The 18,953-nt window shown below is 49.6% G+C and overlaps 1 protein-coding gene across 2 annotated transcripts; it reads right to left on the bottom strand.

Moving 5' to 3' along the window:
- Positions 1-8,456: 8,456 nt before the first annotated feature.
- On the bottom strand, positions 8,457-18,645 carry ZNF550 (zinc finger protein 550). Of its 2 annotated transcripts, XM_037818865.1 has the most exons (4): positions 18,246-18,645; positions 16,581-16,707; positions 14,190-14,285; positions 8,457-10,467 (listed from the first exon to the last, which is right to left on the bottom strand). In XM_037818865.1, exons 1-4 carry the CDS (start codon positions 18,276-18,278, stop codon positions 9,452-9,454), a joined length of 1,272 nt encoding a protein of 423 aa, XP_037674793.1. In that variant the 5' UTR covers positions 18,279-18,645; the 3' UTR covers positions 8,457-9,451. The 2 variants fall into 2 exon arrangements, with proteins under 2 accessions (XP_037674793.1, XP_037674794.1); XM_037818866.1 differs by lacking the exons at positions 16,581-16,707; positions 18,246-18,645 and adding an exon at positions 11,624-11,731 and having other exon boundaries at positions 14,190-14,278.
- Positions 18,646-18,953: the final 308 nt, after the last annotated feature.

Here is an 18,953-nt window from a genome sequence, read left to right as displayed (position 1 = left end):
CCAGCGCGGAGTCACCTCGGCTCCCCGGGCGGCGCTGGTGGCTCCCGGCCCCTCTGCCCATCTCGGGTCCTCTCCTCTCTCCCCGGCCCCGCATCCAGGGATTCTGGTAAAATCTTCATGGGACGACGTCACTCGCCCTCAGTCCCCAGCTCGCCCGCGCCCCTCGCCTCGGGTCCCTGAGGGCCCCTCCGGGCTCCTCCCGGGTCCTTTCCTCAGGGACGGCGTCCGTGATCCACCCCACCCAACACTGTCCCTGGCCCCAACCCTGGCACCGCCCTGGCCCCGTGGGTCGCGGCCGCGGGGAGCTGCGTGCGCGGACGTCGTGGAGCAGAGTCTCCCCCGGCCCGGCGCCCAGGCCTCCGCAGTGCCCGAGCGGCGATCGTGGAGGAGCCGAGGTGGCGAGCGGCGCCGTGACACCGGCCGGGGGCGCGCGGGACAGGCCGGGAGGCACAGGGGCCCGCGGGCTGACAGCTGCGGGCCGGGCGGGGAGGGAGGGCACAGGGGGCTGAACTCGAGCAGAGCCGGGACCGGGAGGGCCACCGCGGGCACTGTCAGCCCTTCAGCCTCGCTCACCGCGGCCACTGCAGCGGCGGTGAGAACTGCGGGGCACCGAGCTGGGGGCACCCCGCGGTGCCCTTTAGGAGGAACCCATAGCACCCAGGGGACAAATGACTGCCTGTGGCAGTCTGCAGTGACACCGCCACCCTGTCGGGAGTGCCCGGCTGCGGAGAGATGGAAGTGAGTTTTGGGGGAAAGCGATTCACACCGTGGGCGAGGGAGGGCCCCAGGGTGCAGCTTCCAGGCAGGGTGAGAGGACTGGCTGGGGCTCAGCCCGCTGCTGGGGCTGGGGGTGCCTGTGAGGCCGGACCCAGGTCCCCCAGTGCCAGTCGTGGGAGGGCAGGAGAGAGCTGGGCTGGACTGCTGGACAGCGGGGGCCCTGGTGGGAATCACTCCTGAAACTGCCGGCCTAATCGTTCCCCAGCCCTGGATGGTCTGGGGAGATTAAGGGGGCCATTTACAGACAGCCCCTCCAGCTTTGCTCTCTCAGATAAGATCCGAGTCAGCACCCAGGGAGGAAGGGTCTACAGGGCGCAGGAAGGATCCTTAGAGGGACCAGAGGGAACCAGATGGCCTCCGTGTGCAAAACCGGGACCGGCCCCCGGGCTGTTGGAGGGCTGTAAAAGATAGGGCACTGGACATCCCCTACCATGTTGACAGTCATCAGCTATTTCTGTTGTCGTTTTTCCCAGTGACTGGTGCAGCTACTCACCTTCCTGTAGCCCTCCTATGGGGACACGGTCTTTATCCAAGCTCTCTTTATCATAACACACTTCTCTATCTACCTGGTGTGTGGGTGGTAAAAGATTTCGGAGGTGGAAACTGGGCTAAGAAACAAAGTGGACTCAGGGGTAGGTCCTTAAATCTATCAGGAATTCATCCACGACTGAAGAATTTGTGCCCCCAGCCCTCTTGGGAGGGAAATCCAGCTAATGAAGCGAACCACCCTCTACAAGGTCATCTCCACCCTCTTCCTGGAGTCTATTTGAGTGAGGAAGGGATAAAGAAATGCAGGGGAAGGAAAGGAGCACAGACAGCAGAGAAAGCAGGAGGGTTCTAAGAAAGAGAAAGTGTCTTTAATTCTTTTATTTCCTCCTCTATTTTTCTCAATCTTTTCCTCTGGCTATCCAAATCATTTTTTAATTTTTTCCTTAAAATTAAACTCATCCTATTTGCTTAGAATGAAAAAGGGGTCTAAGAACCAAGGAAGGAGGTTCATTTATCCAAATCCAAAGAGCCAATTTCAAGCAACTCCAAGACTGGATTTTCATACACCCATTCCTAATATGAGAGAGAGGCATTAACCCTTTAAGAGAAAGATCTGCAGGCAAAATACCTGCCTTCCCATATTTTCCCACCATCAAAGCCAATGATAATCCTGTTGGGATTTTAGAGCCCATATTAGCCAGGCTTATTCAATAGTAAAATACTGACTTGGAGAGGGTAGTTTGGCTAGTATTCCAAGAGAGCAGAGAGCTAGCTGGGAGACTTTTTTATAATTCGGGGTCTCTTACCTGACTATTGGGTAGTCATAAGATGTTCAGCTGATCCACTCAATTCAGGAACTGCCCAACTTATCCCATCCTCATCAGATTTGTTGGGGAAATACAATTAGAAACAAAAACTGCCAACCCAGAAAATCTCTCCACAAAACTAGAAGAGAAAGATAGTTTTATAATTGAATAAGTATTGCATTAGGATGTGATGTATCATAGGCAACACACTAAAGAGACTGCAAAATCAGAAAGAAATCTGACCCCTTTATATAGCCAGGCAATACCTGCAGACTTGTTCTTAAGACAAACAATCACTAGTCCTCAAGTAAGAAATCTTGACATTACCATTTGTCACATATAGTTCATCCTAAATTCACCTGCTAATTGTGGTAGCCATCAATGTAAGCTAATTGCCTTCATCCAAAGGAAAAATCAACTTCTCCTATCTTTACGACAGGAGGTGATTTTGCAATTTGGAGCCTGGCTGCTACCAAAGTTAGGTTCCTTCCCTACCAGAGAAACTAGGAGACAGGGGCGCTATGCTTGCTAATGAATGCGTTTCAAAGGGATGGCTCCCGGATCTTTGCAAAAGACATTCCTGAGTTGTAAAGGTGGTTACGAGACCTATTTAGCTTTTAAAAATATTTCTATACATCTCAAAAGGTCAGAAAAAGACTAAATGCTATAAGTGAGGGGATAGAGAGGAATAGTCTCTTTCCCTTAGTGCACCAGTGAATTTTTCCCCCCAATATGTATCTACCCTTACAAATGGCCAAGTCTCCACTTGGAGTTGAGATTTCTAATGGTTACAGAACTGTGAACTGTTTAAATTACTGAAAGTTATTAATAATAATTCTGTGGTTATTCAAAACAAAGACAGAAATAGTTCGGGGTGGTGGTGGGGAACAAACCTGTAACAAATCTCTAGCCTCGGGCTAAAAGCCTTCCCACATTTGCTGCACCTTCAAGTCCATTTACCAGGATGAAATTTCCAACGTGTAATGAGGTTGGAGTTGTCACTGAAGACTTTCAATCACATGTTGCACTCACAAGGCTTTCCTGGGTTGTGCAGTCTCAGGTGCTAACTCAGAGCTCATGTCTTTACATTTGCTGCACTCCTAAGGCCTTTCTCTTGTGTGAAATGTTTGGTGCCAAATGACATGGTCACGTGGGCTGAAGGCTTTCCCATATTCACCATGCTGGTAATCCTTTGCACTGTCTGTGGCTTTTCTGTGACTTCCCCCTGGTGAGTGACATGATGCTGGAAAAAGCCTGCTTTGTTCAGGAAGTCTTTTCCACCCTCCCTGCATTTGAAAGGCAATCTTTTATAAACAGGTCCTGCTCTCCTGTCTTTTTATTATTCTTCTCTCCACTCTGATGCATCTGTTGATGGTGAAGGTTTGCACTGAACCGGAACCTCTTTCCACGTGCCCCAAACATGTACAGATTCTACCTGGGATATGCTGCTTGGTATTCAGCCAGGTACAAAATGTCTTTCAAGAGTAGGCCACATATACATGTCACTGGGTAGGCTTTCTGGGTGGACAGAAGTGCCCTGGGATTCCCACAAAAACACTATGCTCAGAAGGTGACTCATCACTATCTGTTCCACCCCAAAAACCTAAAAGCAGAAAATGCTGGTGAAATTCAGGTCAACTTTGGTAGAAGGAATGTCATTCTCAAAGACCTGAGGGCCATCTCTTTTAAATGTACTCAGAAATGACGATCCTGCCCCCATATCCCAGTTTCCACTGGAGAGGAAGAGCCTAACTTTGGCAGGCACCTGACTCCAAATTGCAAAACCACCTCCTGCCATAAAAATATGAGTTTACTTTCCTTTGGATAAAAAAGATTAGCTTACACAGATGGCCACCTCCACCCCCAATTACCAGGTGAATTTAGGATAATTATGTGTACGAAACGGTGCTGTCAAGTTATATTGAGGACTACCTATGATTTATCTTGAGAATATATACGTAATGGGTTATATCTGCTTGGCTATATAAAGAGTAAGATTTCTTTCAGTCTTTGCAATCTCTTTAGCTGACTGCCTACAATGCGATTCTGGTTTAATGCCTCCTCAATAATACAACTTTTCTTTCTCTTCTAATTTGTGGAAGCTTTCTGGTTTGGTAGGAAATTTTGTTATTAGTTATATTTGCCCAACAACACTTTACTCTTTCATCAGTCACATTTATTCAAAAACCAAATAAATCCTCTGACCCTCTCCTCCCACCCACCCCAGTCCTAGCAACTCTCAAGCTGATCCCATTTGCCCTGAGCTAATCCACCAGCCTGACTGAAAATCTCCAGGCCCCACCATGGGTCACCACAGAGGCCTGGTAGGAACTTACAGGTGTGAATAAGCATCGCATAGGCCTTATTGTACTCTTCCCTCTATTACTGCTCTAGACTCAGCATCCATCTCTATCTACTCCCCCCAGAAAAACTGCCACAGGCAACACCCTATTCTCCCCACAAACAGCCTCAGTTCCACAGCAGACATTACTCTTCCTTATTTGTCTTTCTGTGACCTACCACCCCCAAAAAGGTGCCCAAGCAATATATCCAGCCTCAAGGCCGACCCTTCCATTGCTTTCTCCCTAATGGCATTGCCAGCACATGCTGAAGATTCACTCACCTAAACCTGACCTACAGTTCCACCTTGCTCCACACTCCAGACATCACACTGTGGATGTCTGTAACTTGCCTGCCTCCCCAAGACCTCATAACTGTGAGTCTAATTGCCCACTCATCACCTCCATTTGGGGGTACCTGGAAAATCAGATAAATACATGGTCAAAACCTACTTCTGATACTTCCATTGAGAATTCCTCCCATAACCAACTTCCCTAGGTCAGTTGGTGGCACCACCAGCTGCTAAAGCCAAAAATCTTGCAGTTGTCCTTGTTTCTTCCTCTTCTTTTGCACATAATAAAGTCTGGTCAGCCAATTAGAAAACAAAAACAAACAAGAAACAAATAGATCCAGAATCCAGTCACTTCTACCTCCACAGCCACAAACCTGGTCCAGCCACCATCACCACTCACCAGGACTACAGCAGGAGGCTACTCCCTGGTCTCCTTGCCACCCCTCATCCCCACAGGCAGAAGGCCCCTGCAAGAACATGGTCAGATCACCTCCCTCCTTCCCTCTAAACTTCCAAGGCCTCCATCAACCGTGGATTAGAGGAACAGCTATTTAGCCTGTCATTCCAGGGCTGACTTCTGCCCACCACCTCTCTGATCACATGAGACCTGAAGTCCCCTGAGCACTCTCAGTTCAGTACCATTCCCAGAGATTTGAATGTGCTAGATCCAGGGCCTGTGAAACCCTCCCTCACTTCAACCCACTGGATTCCAGAAATGAGAAGGACTTCGTATCATCTCCGGCACGGATTCAGGATCTTTGGCAGAAAATGACTTCGCTGTAGACGCTCCAGACTAAAAGGCATAGAGCAGGAAAGGCTAAAGATCCGAGGATAACACCATCCTTTATTTCAGAGTGCCGAGAACAGGAGGGCAGGGATTCCAGCGGGTGAAGGCCTGAAGCCGCCTCCCTCATCTGCCGGGGCCATCAGCACCACCGCCATCGAACCCTGTGTGGGGAGCGGGGCGGTGAAATGCGGGTGACCCGGGCAGGTCCCGCGGCTTCAGCCGACTCGCCACCTTGTCCTTCTGTGGTCGGGGCGTGACTTCGGCCGATCGCACTGCGCGCCTCAGTCTCCCCCGCGTGAAAGGCGCAGGAAGCCCGGGCGCCACTTCCGGAGACCCGGGGAAGGAGGGCGGGGGCCGAGGCCCCGGGAAGCCCGTGCCCCTGTGCGCCTCTAAGGGACGCCCTCGTCACGAGTATTCTACGGATTGCACAGGGGCTCGAGAGGGAGGCGCATTCCCGTCCCCAGCCTTCCCTGCTGGGTCCGGAGGAGCCGCCCAGGACGCACCACCACCAGGGCGAACCCACCCACCCCAACCAAACCAACTGCCACTACGGCGTCGCCGGAAGTCCCGCCCTCTCCGCAGGGGACCCCAGGAAGCAGTCCTCTTCTGGGCCATCATTGGCCCAGTGCCGGTTGTGGACGCAGGGCACAGCCTTCTGGGTATCGTAGTTTCTATTACTCGCCCAGCATGAGAGAGGCCCTTCCGGTGCTCCGGGAAGGTGGCCAGGCAGCACCGCGGCTAGCGCTGGGAGATAATGTGCCAATGTTCCAAAGACGGGGAGGCGCTTTGCTTCCTCCTAAAGGGGCTGCGCCCTGATTTCTGGGGCCACCTTTGGCAAAGAACTCACCCTCAGAGGTCTCTAATAGGAGACCCTTTCCTTGATGTTCCTGCCAGTGCCTAACTAGGCCAGCCTCTTCACCTCTCAGACACCAAAATTCACCTTAATTGAAGTATCCTCACCAAAAGGTCTGACTGACAATGGGTTCACACCCACAGGAATGGATTAACTTTAAGAACATGTTTTCCTGGGGTACACACAGTTCCAGACCACCACACCCCATCATTCCAAATAGCCACACATCTTGTTGGCTCAGACCCAAGTATGTACTGTATCAATCATCTTCCCATCACCTCCAACATCACACTCCTGGAGAACACAGCGGCTTCCTCCCTGTCTCACCACATCAATTCTGGCCCCACCTCAGTCTGTCCTCCACATAACAAAGAAATTTAAAAATGAGTAAGATCATTTCACCCTCGTTAAGTCTCTTTTCAGTCTCCCAGAGCAGCTAGAATTTCCCATTTCTCATCATGGCCTACAAAGCTCTGTGCATCTGGCCCTGCCCCCAATCCACATCACTGCTGCCGCTATTTCCCCTCCAGATACACTGGTCTCCTCCTGGCTCCTTTATCAGGCAAAGATCTTGCCTGCCTTAGTGTCTCTCCACATGGTGTTCCTTTTGCTGGAAGAGCTCTTGCCCACCATTGAACTTGCCTAAGGTTTCTGCATTTAGGAGCCTGCATTTTATTTCATTTACTGTCTTTCCCTTCCCTGTACTTTACACCTTATTGCCCACCTTCCCAATTTTACAGCTAGGAACAATAAGGCTAAGAGAGGAGAATGGAAATATCTAAGGTCACTTGACTGGTAATGAGCACAGCTCAGATGCGCTGGAATCCCACTCTAGCCCCAGAACCAAGCTCTTAGCTGCCTCCATATAAGCCCACCCAATTCCAAGTTTTGACCCTTCTTCCACTTGTACTCCTGGGGTCCCCAGACACATTTCTGTCAAAGCAGCAGAGTTTTATTAGTGCACCTGTTTTCAGGTGTGTTTTCCACATTAGATGGTGAGCTCACTCCCTGCTCACAGGTGAGGCCCATGTCTTAGTCACCCCTGTGTTCACTCTACCCAGGAGACAAGGTGCCAATGTGTGGATAAAGGATGGGGCCTCAGGAGTCTTGCCCGTCAGAGCACAAACAGCTGACTCCTCTGACTTAACCACATAAGTGAAAACTGTATGGAAAAGAGCTGGATGACAAGGGAATGAATGCTCTGGAGCGCTTCATCCTCTGCAGAGCATGTCTCTCATGGTTTGGGAAAAAAACAGACAACATAGGCATAGAAAGCAGCACACTCAGCTGAGAGCCAAAGTGTTTTGAGAGGGGTTTCTACAACTCTCCTGGACCCAGGGGCTCAGCTAAGGTACAGCCACAGAGAGGACAGAGGAGGGTGCTGCCTTCAAGAAGCAACTCACTTCCCCAACAACAGAGCACTATATACACTGTCCTCAGAAGCATTATAAAGCCCCTCCTGACTCACTGCGAAGAGCATCCATGATAATATGTAGACAAAGCACCTCAAAGAGGTACATGCCCGTTATGGCGAAGTCAATATGTGGCCGTTTAAACAGCTGAGGAAGGCTCAAAAAGAGTATGTCATTGCTTTTATGTTTTTCTGTGAAATAAATGTTTTAACCTGATGTATCTCATATGGCTTGAAATCTAGACTGAAGGACAATTCCAGAAATGTCGAGATGTGCATCCAATGATGGCACCAAGGGACTAAGCCCATGGTGGTCACAGTGAAACCCAAGTAAAAATCCTGCATGTATGTATCTGATGTGCTTGGTAAAACCCCAGGATTTTATCTTGCAGAAAACACACAAGGTTATCTCATGGAGATTCCTCCTCAATGTTTGTTTTTTGAGTTTAATATGACTTTTCCTGAGCTGTGTATTTTACTTCTTTTTTTAAGCTACAATTCAACCCCTAGAAAACTGCCGAGGACTTGGAAATGCCCCTCAGCAGAGGATTGAAGAACCTGAGAAGCATCAGGGAAAGAATTAGGATTCACCTGGGAAGGAGGCACAGTGGCACAATCATCCCCATGCCACAGAATAAACTAACAGGCAGAATGGGATTCAAGAAAATGTGAGAGCATTGCACATTTGATACCACATGAAGAAAGTATTTTGTGGTTTGTTTTTAATAAAAACCAAGCCTTAAACAATCTTAAGTGGCACAGTAAAATCTGACCATCCATAGGTGGATCCTCTCTACTTAGATATAAAATAGGAGCTAAGTGTCACATGATGGCATTTTCAGTACTCTACTTTCTTATGGGTTCAAATACTTCATGACTCAAGTCTTCATATCTCTCACAAAGAACTGTGCTCCTTGTGGTTAATGATGTTTGGAACAAAGAAGACTTTCAACAAATGTTGAAAGTTGAGCTGTCCAACTCCCCTGACAGAGTAGGAGTGAAGGTATATAAAAGTCAAACAAAGGTGTTGAGAATCCTTCATGACAGCATTTATTTTACTTTTTTTCTTCTATACTATCACTGCGTCCTCTCTCTCTCTTTTTAAAAAATATTCCTGAGTTGGCTTTCCAGTATAAACCAAGGAGAGATCAGTGGCTGGAGGTGTTTATGAGTTCATAATAACCAGGGGGTATGTCTCTGTATGCTTTCTCACAGGTAGAACAAAGCCCAAGTGGGGTCAGATTCTAATATGACTCTTCAGATGACAAGTCATGATCACAGAAGGCTTTCTTACAGAGATGACATTCATGACTCTTCAATATGAATTCTCAGATGGCAAATAAGATTTTTCTTCTGGCTATAGGTTGTCCTCAGCAGTTATATTCAGAAATTTCCTCAGTATGAATTCACTGATGTTGACCGAAGTTGGCCGACTGGTAAAGGACCTCCCCACATTTCTCTCCAGTATGAGTCTTCCGAAGTTCCTTGAGGGCTGAACTGAGGCTGGAGGTTATCTCACATTCACATCTTTGCAGTGTGAATCCTCAATGGTCAGTTGAGAAAGAGCTGTGGCAAAAGGCTTTCCCACATTCTCTGCACTCAAAAGGGTTGGGCCCAGTGTGAAGCCTATTCTGGAAGACCAAAGCAGAGTGGCAGGTGAGGGTGTTTCCACATTACTGCACTCACAGGGCTCTTCTCAAGTGTGAACCTGACGGTGCTGTATGAGGTGTGACCTGCGCCTGAAGGCCTTCCCACACTCAATGCACTTGTAAGGCGTCTCCCCGGTATGGATGACAGAGTGTTGAATGAGGTTTGCACTCCGGTGAAAGGCTTTCCCACACTGGATGCATTCATAGGGCTTCTCTCCAGTGTGAATCCGCTGGTGCTGCATGAGTTCCGAACTGCATCTGAAGGCCTTCCCACACTCCCCGCAGTCGTAAGGCTTTTCTCCAGTGTGGATGATGTAGTGCTGAATTAGGTATTCCCTGTTGCTAAAAGCTTTCTCACATTCTTTGCATTCGAAGGGTTTTTCTCCGGTGTGGGTCCTATTATGCCGAATAAAAGTAGAGCGATGGGCGAAGGCCATTTTGCATTCACTGCACTCATAGGGCTTCTCACCGGTGTGAACCGGAAGGTGCTGCATGAGGTATGACCTGCGTTTGAAGGTCTTCCCACACTCGGTGCACTTGTATGGCTTCTCTCCGGTATGAATAACATAGTGCCGAATGAGGGTTGAGCTTTGGCTAAAGACCTTCCCACACTCATTGCATTCATAGGGCTTCGTTCCAGTGTGAATCCGCTGGTGTCGAACAAGGTTCCACTTCCTGTTAAAACCTTTCCTGCATTCCTTGCATTCATAGGGGCTCTTCCCTTCACGGATCACGGAGTCTTTTCCTGGTCCGTATGAGTCACAGGCATGGAGAACATCTCCTGGAGGGACTCGCTCCTGTAATACCCTGGGGAGCAGAGTATCATCTCTTCCCAAACCATCGTCCTCACAGCTCATTTTCCCAGGAAGAGTATCCTCGTGGGAGTCTGTCTCTGGCTTTAAGTGCCTTTTCTGCATTTCCCAAAGTCCTTCCCGACCCCTGGCTTGCCCCAACCTGGAGATCCTTGAAGATTCCTGAGTTAGGCTTCCCTGGAACATGGCTCCCTTTGACAAGACCAACTGAGAAGGGGCTGGTTCTCCGGTCTGATGTTTTTCTCTTTCACCTGAGGGGAATCCAGTACACAAAGTGGTCTATTAGTGATGTGACACAAAAGAAACAAAATCATCACTTCACCAGGAAAATGAGGATGAAAATAGTTACCTCTGGTGCCTGCTGTGTTTTGATAACTCTGAAAGCCAGGTTTTACAATTACTTTATTTTAAGGTCCTTGTACCCTTGCCACCATTAAAGGGAAAACTGGAGGAGGGGATGGGATAGGGGAAAGAGGACAGAGATGGAGAAGAGACTCCATCTTACATTCCAGAGTAGGGGAGGAAGCCCAGAGTAATAATGGCACTGTGTGTAGGCATTTGCTCTTAGAACTGGCATCTCTTGGTACTGAAAGAGTATAGGAGAGTGGCACCTGACTGGAAGGGGCAGAGAAAGCAATCATGGAAGGCTCTTAGAGGGGATGCCCCTTGAGCTGGGTCCTAATGGATAAACAGTTGTCAGATAAAGGAGGTGGAAAGATGTATTGGGTTGACGTAGAAGGAGAAGGCATTAGTAGATTCACCCTGGAAGAGAAACTAAGAGTTAAAAGAAGAAAAGACCACAGATGATGGTGACGCTAACACTGAAGGGACGATTACAGTAAAGAAACTAAGAAAGAGAATGAAGTTCTCAGCCATAGAAGGGTAGAGGCACAAATGGTACAAAAGTTGAAGCTCGATAAGATTTAATAAGCTTCTCCTGTGTGAAGAGGCAAATCGCAAGCAGGTTATGAATGAGGGCTCTGAAGCCTCAGTTCAAATCCTGCCACTATCAAGTTAGCAGATCATAGATGAAAAACTTCTTTTTTTCCCAAGTCTCAACTTCTTCATCTGAGAAACAAGGAGACTCTCAGTCTCTCAGGCTGTCATGAGAGTTAAATGACAAAAATGCCCACAAAGCACTCGCCACAGTCTCAACATGGCATGGGTTCACTAAATTGTGGGTCATTATCCTTATTATTCTCATTGTTCCACTGGCAATTAGGAATGACAGCAATGACATCAGCAAGAAAATCCCAATGTGGTCACTCTGTGGAATCAAAGATTAAAGCTGTCAAAACCAAGTGCTGAGAATCTGGTGCAACAGCACATGGCTGGTGGGACTGTGAAATGGTGCAGTTGGTCTGGACTCCATTTCTAAGCTTGTCCTAAAGTTGAACAGAGACCTACCCCATGGCTCGGCCATTCCTCCCCTGAGAACACACTCAACAGGACGGAGAGCTTATATCCACCAACTGCTATGAACTGGAATAGTCACAGAGGTGTACTTCATAGTATCTGAACAACATAAACAATACAAATACCCATCAACAGGAGAAAGAATACATCGTGATATTTCCATACATTGTTATAACACGAACAGTATATAAAATGAACCAATTTCATGCACATAATGATGATCAAAAAAAATACACAAAAGAGAAAATACTTTGGGGATTCATTCAAATCCATTCAAGTATAGTCAAAATGAATCCATGGTGATATAGTCTAAATAGTGGTTACCATCGTAAGAGGAGGTATTGGAAAGAATGGGGCATCAGTAGACTCCAAAGGGTACTGAAAATAGTCTAAATCTTGACCTGGTGGAAGACACTTGAGTTCACATGCATGTAAAAATTTATGCTGAACACCAACATTTGTGCATATCACTACAGACTTCAAGGAAAGAAAACAGAAGAAATAAATTTTAAACAGAAGGTATGGAAGCCAAGTACATACATCTCTCTCAAAAATGACAAAAAATCCTTAAAGGTCCTTGGTTTTACAAGTAAAGCCAACACAAGTTAAAGGCCATTATAGACCAAAAAGCATTTTGTGTTTGTTTAATTTTTCCCCAAGTGTAAACAACTTGGGCACATTTTTACATTGAGTAGAGAGAGGATGAAGATGCAGAAGAGACAGGAAAGAAGTGAACTGAAGAGGTGAGTTCTCTGAGAAGGCAACAGAAGGTAAAATGTAGACTCTGGTGGAGGAACTGGCATTAGTCAGAGGCAAGACCTCCTTTGCAAAGGATAAGAAAGGAAGCCACAGGTATAAAAAAAAAATGCAGATAGGTCTTTAAAGACTGAGGGGAAAGTAGAGTTGCATACATGCGAAGACAGCAGCAGCTGGGGAGGTGGTGAAGATTTATAACAATGCTGGTGTGGCTACAAGAGCTGATGCAGAAAAAAGAACTGACCAGAGGCACCGAATGATGTGGGGAAACCTGACAGGAATCTCTGGCATCATCCAGGCAAAAAATGAGAGCTTAAACCAGGATGTTGCTGGTGGAGGCAACCAAGGTGGCAGAGGCGATGAATTCGGGAGATACAAGAATGTAAAATGGGTAGGACTTGGGGATGGATGGATATCGGCTTTGACGGAGACAGAAGTGTTGAGGGACTATCTGAGATAATTTCCGGCCTGCTGACCTGATGGAACGGCAGGACCATTCTCTGCAGATGGAAGAAACAGGTGTTCTGGCCACCTCCTATTCAACCTGCTAATGAAGGAGAGATCCCGCTGCCCCACCCCAAAACAGGACAAGATGCCCAAACACATGAGACCTGGCACTGGACAAATGAGTGTGACAGCGGTTTGTTAGTCACATACACTCACAGCCTGGGAAAGGCGGTCACCACATGCCACAGGGGGTGGCACTTGGGAGCAGAGTGTATCAGCAGGGGGTACGGGAGACAGGCTTAGCAGTGACAGGAGGGTGGGGTGCCCCCTGCTTCCTGCAGGAGGGTGTCATCAGCTTGTTTGAATAATTTTACAGGCTGCCTGTTAGGGTGTGAACTAGGTGGCTGAGAAGCCTGAGAGCCAACCAGTGGGGAAACCATGATTCCACGGGGTCATGCCAACTGACGTGGTGGATGGGCTCATCTGCCCTCCCCAGCACAGATGTGGGGCAGGCAAGGCCAATGTCACCTTGGTGTTTTTCATGACAAGAGGGACAGAGAGATAGACTGCAAGGGGCTGTTTTCAGGATCTGGTGGACAAACAGGATGGATGAATAGATGGAAAAGTTGGGAAAGGACGGGATACATGGCACAGTGTAGATAGTCATTTCAAGGGGAAGATCCCTTTACCTCTGAGTCCAGAAGGAAGTAACAAGACGATATTATTATCCACTATGATTAATGTTACTACATGGCTAATACTTCTGTTGACCCTTACTATGGGTCAGGCACTGTACTAAGAAGTTTCCCACATTATCTAATTATATCCTCAAACAACCCAAAGACATAGAAAATGGTTTCTATATCATTCATGACTCCGTCACTCATCACTTGGATATTTAAAGAGCAGGCTGAGTATCGCAGCCTGAGTTGATGTACAGCACATCCATTTGCTCTCCTTGGTCACACAGCTAAACCACAACTCCAAGTCCTGAGCACCTAGGTGTGGCCAAAGGCCTAGTTTTTGTCAAAGGAATGTGAGTGGGAGTGATGTGTGAGTCTGTGTAAGTGTGTACGGCTTCTGCCTCTCCTCTGTTTCCCCTCCCCCAGCTGGATTACACCAGGGCAAACTTAAAGCTTCATTCTGATGTCAGAAGGCACCTGCATCTCTGAATAAGTGTGTTGTATAGAGCGCCACCGCGGATGTGCACCATACCCCGATGTCAGCGAGAAACAACCCGACCCCTGGAAAGTTCATGAGGGGTTTCACAGAGAAGTTCAGAGGCAGCAATCCCCTGCAGTCTGAAGGTGGCCATGACCACCTGAGCAGCTCCTGGATGCCTTCCTGGACCTACCTGGACAGGTGCTTTGGGAGACGTGTCTCTTCACCATCCATAGTTCTTGGCCATGCTCCAAGAGATGGATCAAGTCTGGTCTGGGAACCAGATGCCCTGTGGAGAGAGAAACAGGACACAGGTATTTAGGTAAGAATGAAATCTGTCAATCATGTCTGGGACTTCAAGACAGAGAAGACTAAGAATAAAGCTACTCCCAACAAGGTAAACAAAATACTAATTTGTGACCTGGAAACCAAGAGCACAAACACCTTCCTTGGGCCCCAACTACTACAGAGGGTAGTCCTGGCTGTCAGTATAATCCTTGTTCCCCGTGGCTTCTATCGGTAGAGCCCGGCCTTGTTCAGGCTTTCACAGGCAGCCACGGGACACCAGGAGGATGAGCACCTCCTTCCAGAAGGCATTTTCTAATGAATCTAAGTCACTGGTTCTCAAACATCCTGTGCTTCAGAACCCCCTAGGGATGCCTAATTCTAACCTCAAACCAAATGAATCAAAATCTCCTGAGCCTGGGCATCAGTACTTTGAAAGCTCCCCAGGAGATTCTGGTGCTCAACAAGGGTAGAAATCAATTGGCAAATGACATCCTGCAACCATGAGCAGCAGGACTCGGGGAGGGGGGTGCCAGACAGGGCGATCCTCCAGCCCTGTCAGGAAGCTGAGCTCTCTGTCCCCGCAGGACCTTTGCACCTGGTGGTTCCTCTACATGGAACACTGCTCCCCTCCATACCTCCCCCATCTAACTCCACCTCCATCTTCCCGTCTCAGCTCACGACAACGATGATGGTGACGGCATCAACAACAGCAGTGATAACAGCAGGGATTATAACCACTGACCCTCACAGTCAGGGCACACCAGGCTCTGTTCTGTGCCCTTTTCACACATTACTAATTTACCCTCACAACAACCACATCATCCCATGTTACCAAGGAAGAAACTGAGGCACAAAGAGGTTCAGTAACATACCCAGGGCCACACAGCTGGTAAGCAGCAGAGCCAGGGCTCGACACCAGGTGGTCCACCCCAGGCTCCTGAGCACTGCACTAGGACACAGCTCCCAGCTGCTGTGTTGGCCCAACAGCCTTGAAGAAAGTGGGCCATGAAGGCGAGGGGGACGTGAACAGGAGATTTAACACTTAGAGAAGAGGGGCCTGTGGGAGTGGACAACTTGATGATTCCCAGATGAATCTGACAAACCAGTAAACAAAATTAAAATAAAAAAATCCACACTCTGATTTGTTCCAATGAAGATATTTCAGAGACATCAAATATCATCCATTCTTGCCCACACTTCACAAAAGAACTGACTTTTACAACCAAAGAAGGTAGAGGATGGCATCTCAAACACAGGCATGTCTCCTAAACTGAGTAAGTTGAGCTTGATGAGGGACTCAGTGCACTGGCCATACTTGCCCTACTCTGCCAAGGGTGGGATGTCGTGAGCATTAAACGACTGGAGCATGAACAGTGCCTGGAACAGGCCTGACACGGGTTTAGTGCTCAGGGGCAATAAGCTGTGACCACTGGGACTGACAGGCTTCTCCTTAAACTGACCCATTTTTATTTTATTTAAACAGTTTTAACCTAAAAGGGAATCTGGCATTGCTCTGGCAAATGAGAAAACCAATTTCACTTGCCATAAACGGAAGGTTACCCTCAAAACACAACAATGAAGTCACAATAATGCAATTAAGTCCCAGCAGACTCACGAAGCCTGCTCGGGGCTGTGAGTTGGGGACTACCCCCTCTGCTGAAAAGGGAAATGACTCATGCTGAGGGACTTTCAAGAGACAGCACTGAAATGAGACTTTCTCTTGACAATAATCAGCATGCTGGAAAGAGAAGGGGAAAGGAACACTTTTTGGGGGTGCCCACCCATACCCCTTGACAACATTTCTGGGCACCCTCTAAAAGCATCTCCCATACCAAGGGAGGCTCGTGGCCCTGCCGTAGGAAACGAGTGATGATCATGCAGACACCGGGCATCTTTCACCTTGATTGTGTTGTTTAGGGGACGCTGATGACAAATGCCCCCTGGGTATCTGCCTGACTCAGCCACTTCTAGGAGCTCAGCCCACCACTCCTGGCCTTGCTCACTGGGCTGAGGGACGCTTGCCAGACTGAGCAAATCTGCTTCCTTCTGGTGGAGTCTGGAATAAGGACCTCAGGCTGAGGCCAGAGTGTGCTGGACACTGGGTGAGGGTGTGTTTGGAAGGACTTTGTTTCTTGCCCATCAATACCTGATGCAGGCACAGGGAGACCAGGCAGGAGATGGGACCAGAAAACTGTAGGGGCTGTCAGGAGGGAAGGCGGCCCCCGTGGCCTTCTTGACCAGCCAGGAATCAAGAAGGAGGCTCAGTCCCTCACGTGGGAGAGAAGGGCAGCCTTACCTAGCGAGGCCAGGAGCCTGCAGGACTCCAGCATCACCTCCCGGTACAGGGTCCTCTGGGCCAGGTCCAGCAGTCCCCACTCCTCCTGGGTGAAGGTCACGGCCACGTCCTTAAAGGTCACCAGCACCTGGTAAGTCAAACAAAGGCAGCACATTGGCGTTGGTTTTGTTGGATGGGATTAGCCTGTCACTCGGTCGTTGGTGAAGACACACAAGGCTGGGATCGCCGAAGTCCCCGAGGGCCAAACTCTTGTGCCAGGCTCAGGGGACAGGAAGATGCTGCCTTTGGAGATCACGCAACCGTGTCTGAGAGAAAAACCTTCAATGGGAGAAGTCACTAGAGAGACACATGACAACCCCAGGTGGAATGGAGAGGTAGACAGTAAGTGTTCTGGAACAGTAAAAGGAACGGGGAAACATGATTCTAATGAGGAAGATAATACCAATAATGCTGGCAGAGACTGAGCCTCGGTGGCCTCACTGTGTGCCAACCTCGTGCTGCAGGCCTCTCTCTTTTCGTTAAAGAAGTGAAAAGTCCCCAGCTCTGGAGCCAGAATCAGGCCTCCTGAATCTGGCTCTTGCCAGCTGTGTGCCCAGGGGAGGGCATCACATCATGTCTCTGAGCCTTGATTTCCACATCGGTACAATATTCATGCCCACTTCACGGGCAGTTGTGAGAACTAAGAGGAAAATATTTGCAAAGCAAACACGAGAGTGCCTGGAGCATTAAAGTGCGTGCTGTGTCTCTGTGGCTTTAAAAATTCTTCCACAGCCCATGAGATAAACACCATCATCACCTCCATGTCATTGCCAGCCCTGAGACTCAGGGCAGCTAGCAGACTGGGGCAGATCCAGTAGGCAGGGTTTGGATTTATTTTAAGTGATGGGAGCCTGGAGGAGAGACCCATTCATTCATCCACCATGTAGGCAGTGCCTTTTACAGGCCCAGCAGTGGACAAGCACGTTGCAGGGTTAGAGAGAGATCCCCAATGAGCACAAGCAAGTGAATAAAAAAGCAAGACAATGTCAGATGGCCTAATGGATTCTAAAGTGTAAAGAAACCAGAGATTACAGGCGTCTGCATATGGGGCCACAGGGGAAGGCCGCCCTTAGGGGGGACGCCAAAGCAAATCTGAAATGAAGTGAGGGAGGGAGCCATCGGAACAACCCAAGCCCAGGAAAGCACCAGCACGGAAACACGGCTCAGAGCCAGGCTCCGTGGGCGGTGGCCGACCCCCGGGCACGCACTTCACACCCGAGCCCTCTCTAGATCGCTTAACACAGGGGCAAGGATTGTTCACATTCCCGTTTGACACCCGGAGAAATGGAGGCCACGGGCGCGAGGGGCCTCGCTCAAGATCATCCCCGCGGAAGGGAGCACCGCCAGCGGTCCCCGGACTCCGCCGCCCGCACTCCTCCCTGCGGGTCGGTACCAGAGGACGGCGCGGGGCTGGAGGACCGCAGGAGTCACAGCCACCCTTCCACACCGCCTCCCCCGGCAGCCAGGAATGGGAACCTCGCTCAGAAGCGGTGAACTGCATTCCGGACCCCATCCCAGGCCCCGAGAGCAACGGCAGGGCGCTGCGAAGGCCCCGCCACCCCCCACATCGGGGCGCCCGGACCACGCGGGTGGGGTCCCAGCGAGGCCGCGAACCCCGCCACTCACCTGCGCCGGGCCCAGCAGCGCGGCCGCGGCCATCGCACCAGGCCGGAGAGGCGGCGGCGGGGCTGTCGCGGGCCGGGCAGAAACCCCGCCAGGTCCTACGAGGGCGCGGGGGTGGGCCCCATCCTCCTGGCCGCCGTCCCCTGCGGCGAGCGGGGCAGCCCCCCGGCGCCCACCGCGCTGCGGACAATCCCCCGGAGTCCCAAACAAAACGCCCACCCTGGCGGCGCCGGAAGTCCCGCCCTGTCCAACGCATCCCGCAAGAAACGTCCCCTTCTTTTGCCGTCATTGGTCCAGCGCTTATCGCCGGCCCACGGAGCACAGCCTTCTGGGAAATGTAGTTTCTGGGCATCCGGCCCGGCCAGGGCCAGGCGGCACCGAGAAGAGCGCTGGGAATTGGTGTCCAAAGACTGTTGTGAAACGTCAGCGGATATCCTTAGAGAAAGCATATCCACATTTCCAGGTTGTGTTGTCTGCAACATATTTCAGACGCTCCCAGTGGAACAAGTTGGCACATGATGTCATAGTATCACTCAGACACAAAGTGTGTTCACCATAGCTGTATCTGTTCTTCAAAGACAGAAGCTTAATGGTCCATTTTGTGAGTTTCAGTATTGCTAAAAGAAAAAAAAGTTTTCATACCATTTAGGATCCCACAGCTTTATTGAGTGATTCCTGAGTAGGGGCCACATCCCATTCAGAAAGTGGAGG

Source organism: Choloepus didactylus, chromosome 27 (genome assembly GCF_015220235.1).
Source record: "Choloepus didactylus isolate mChoDid1 chromosome 27, mChoDid1.pri, whole genome shotgun sequence".
Taxonomy (NCBI): Eukaryota; Metazoa; Chordata; class Mammalia; order Pilosa; family Megalonychidae; genus Choloepus; species Choloepus didactylus.
The sequence above is the reverse complement of the archived record's forward strand: the minus strand, read 5'-3'. Positions and strand labels throughout refer to the sequence as shown.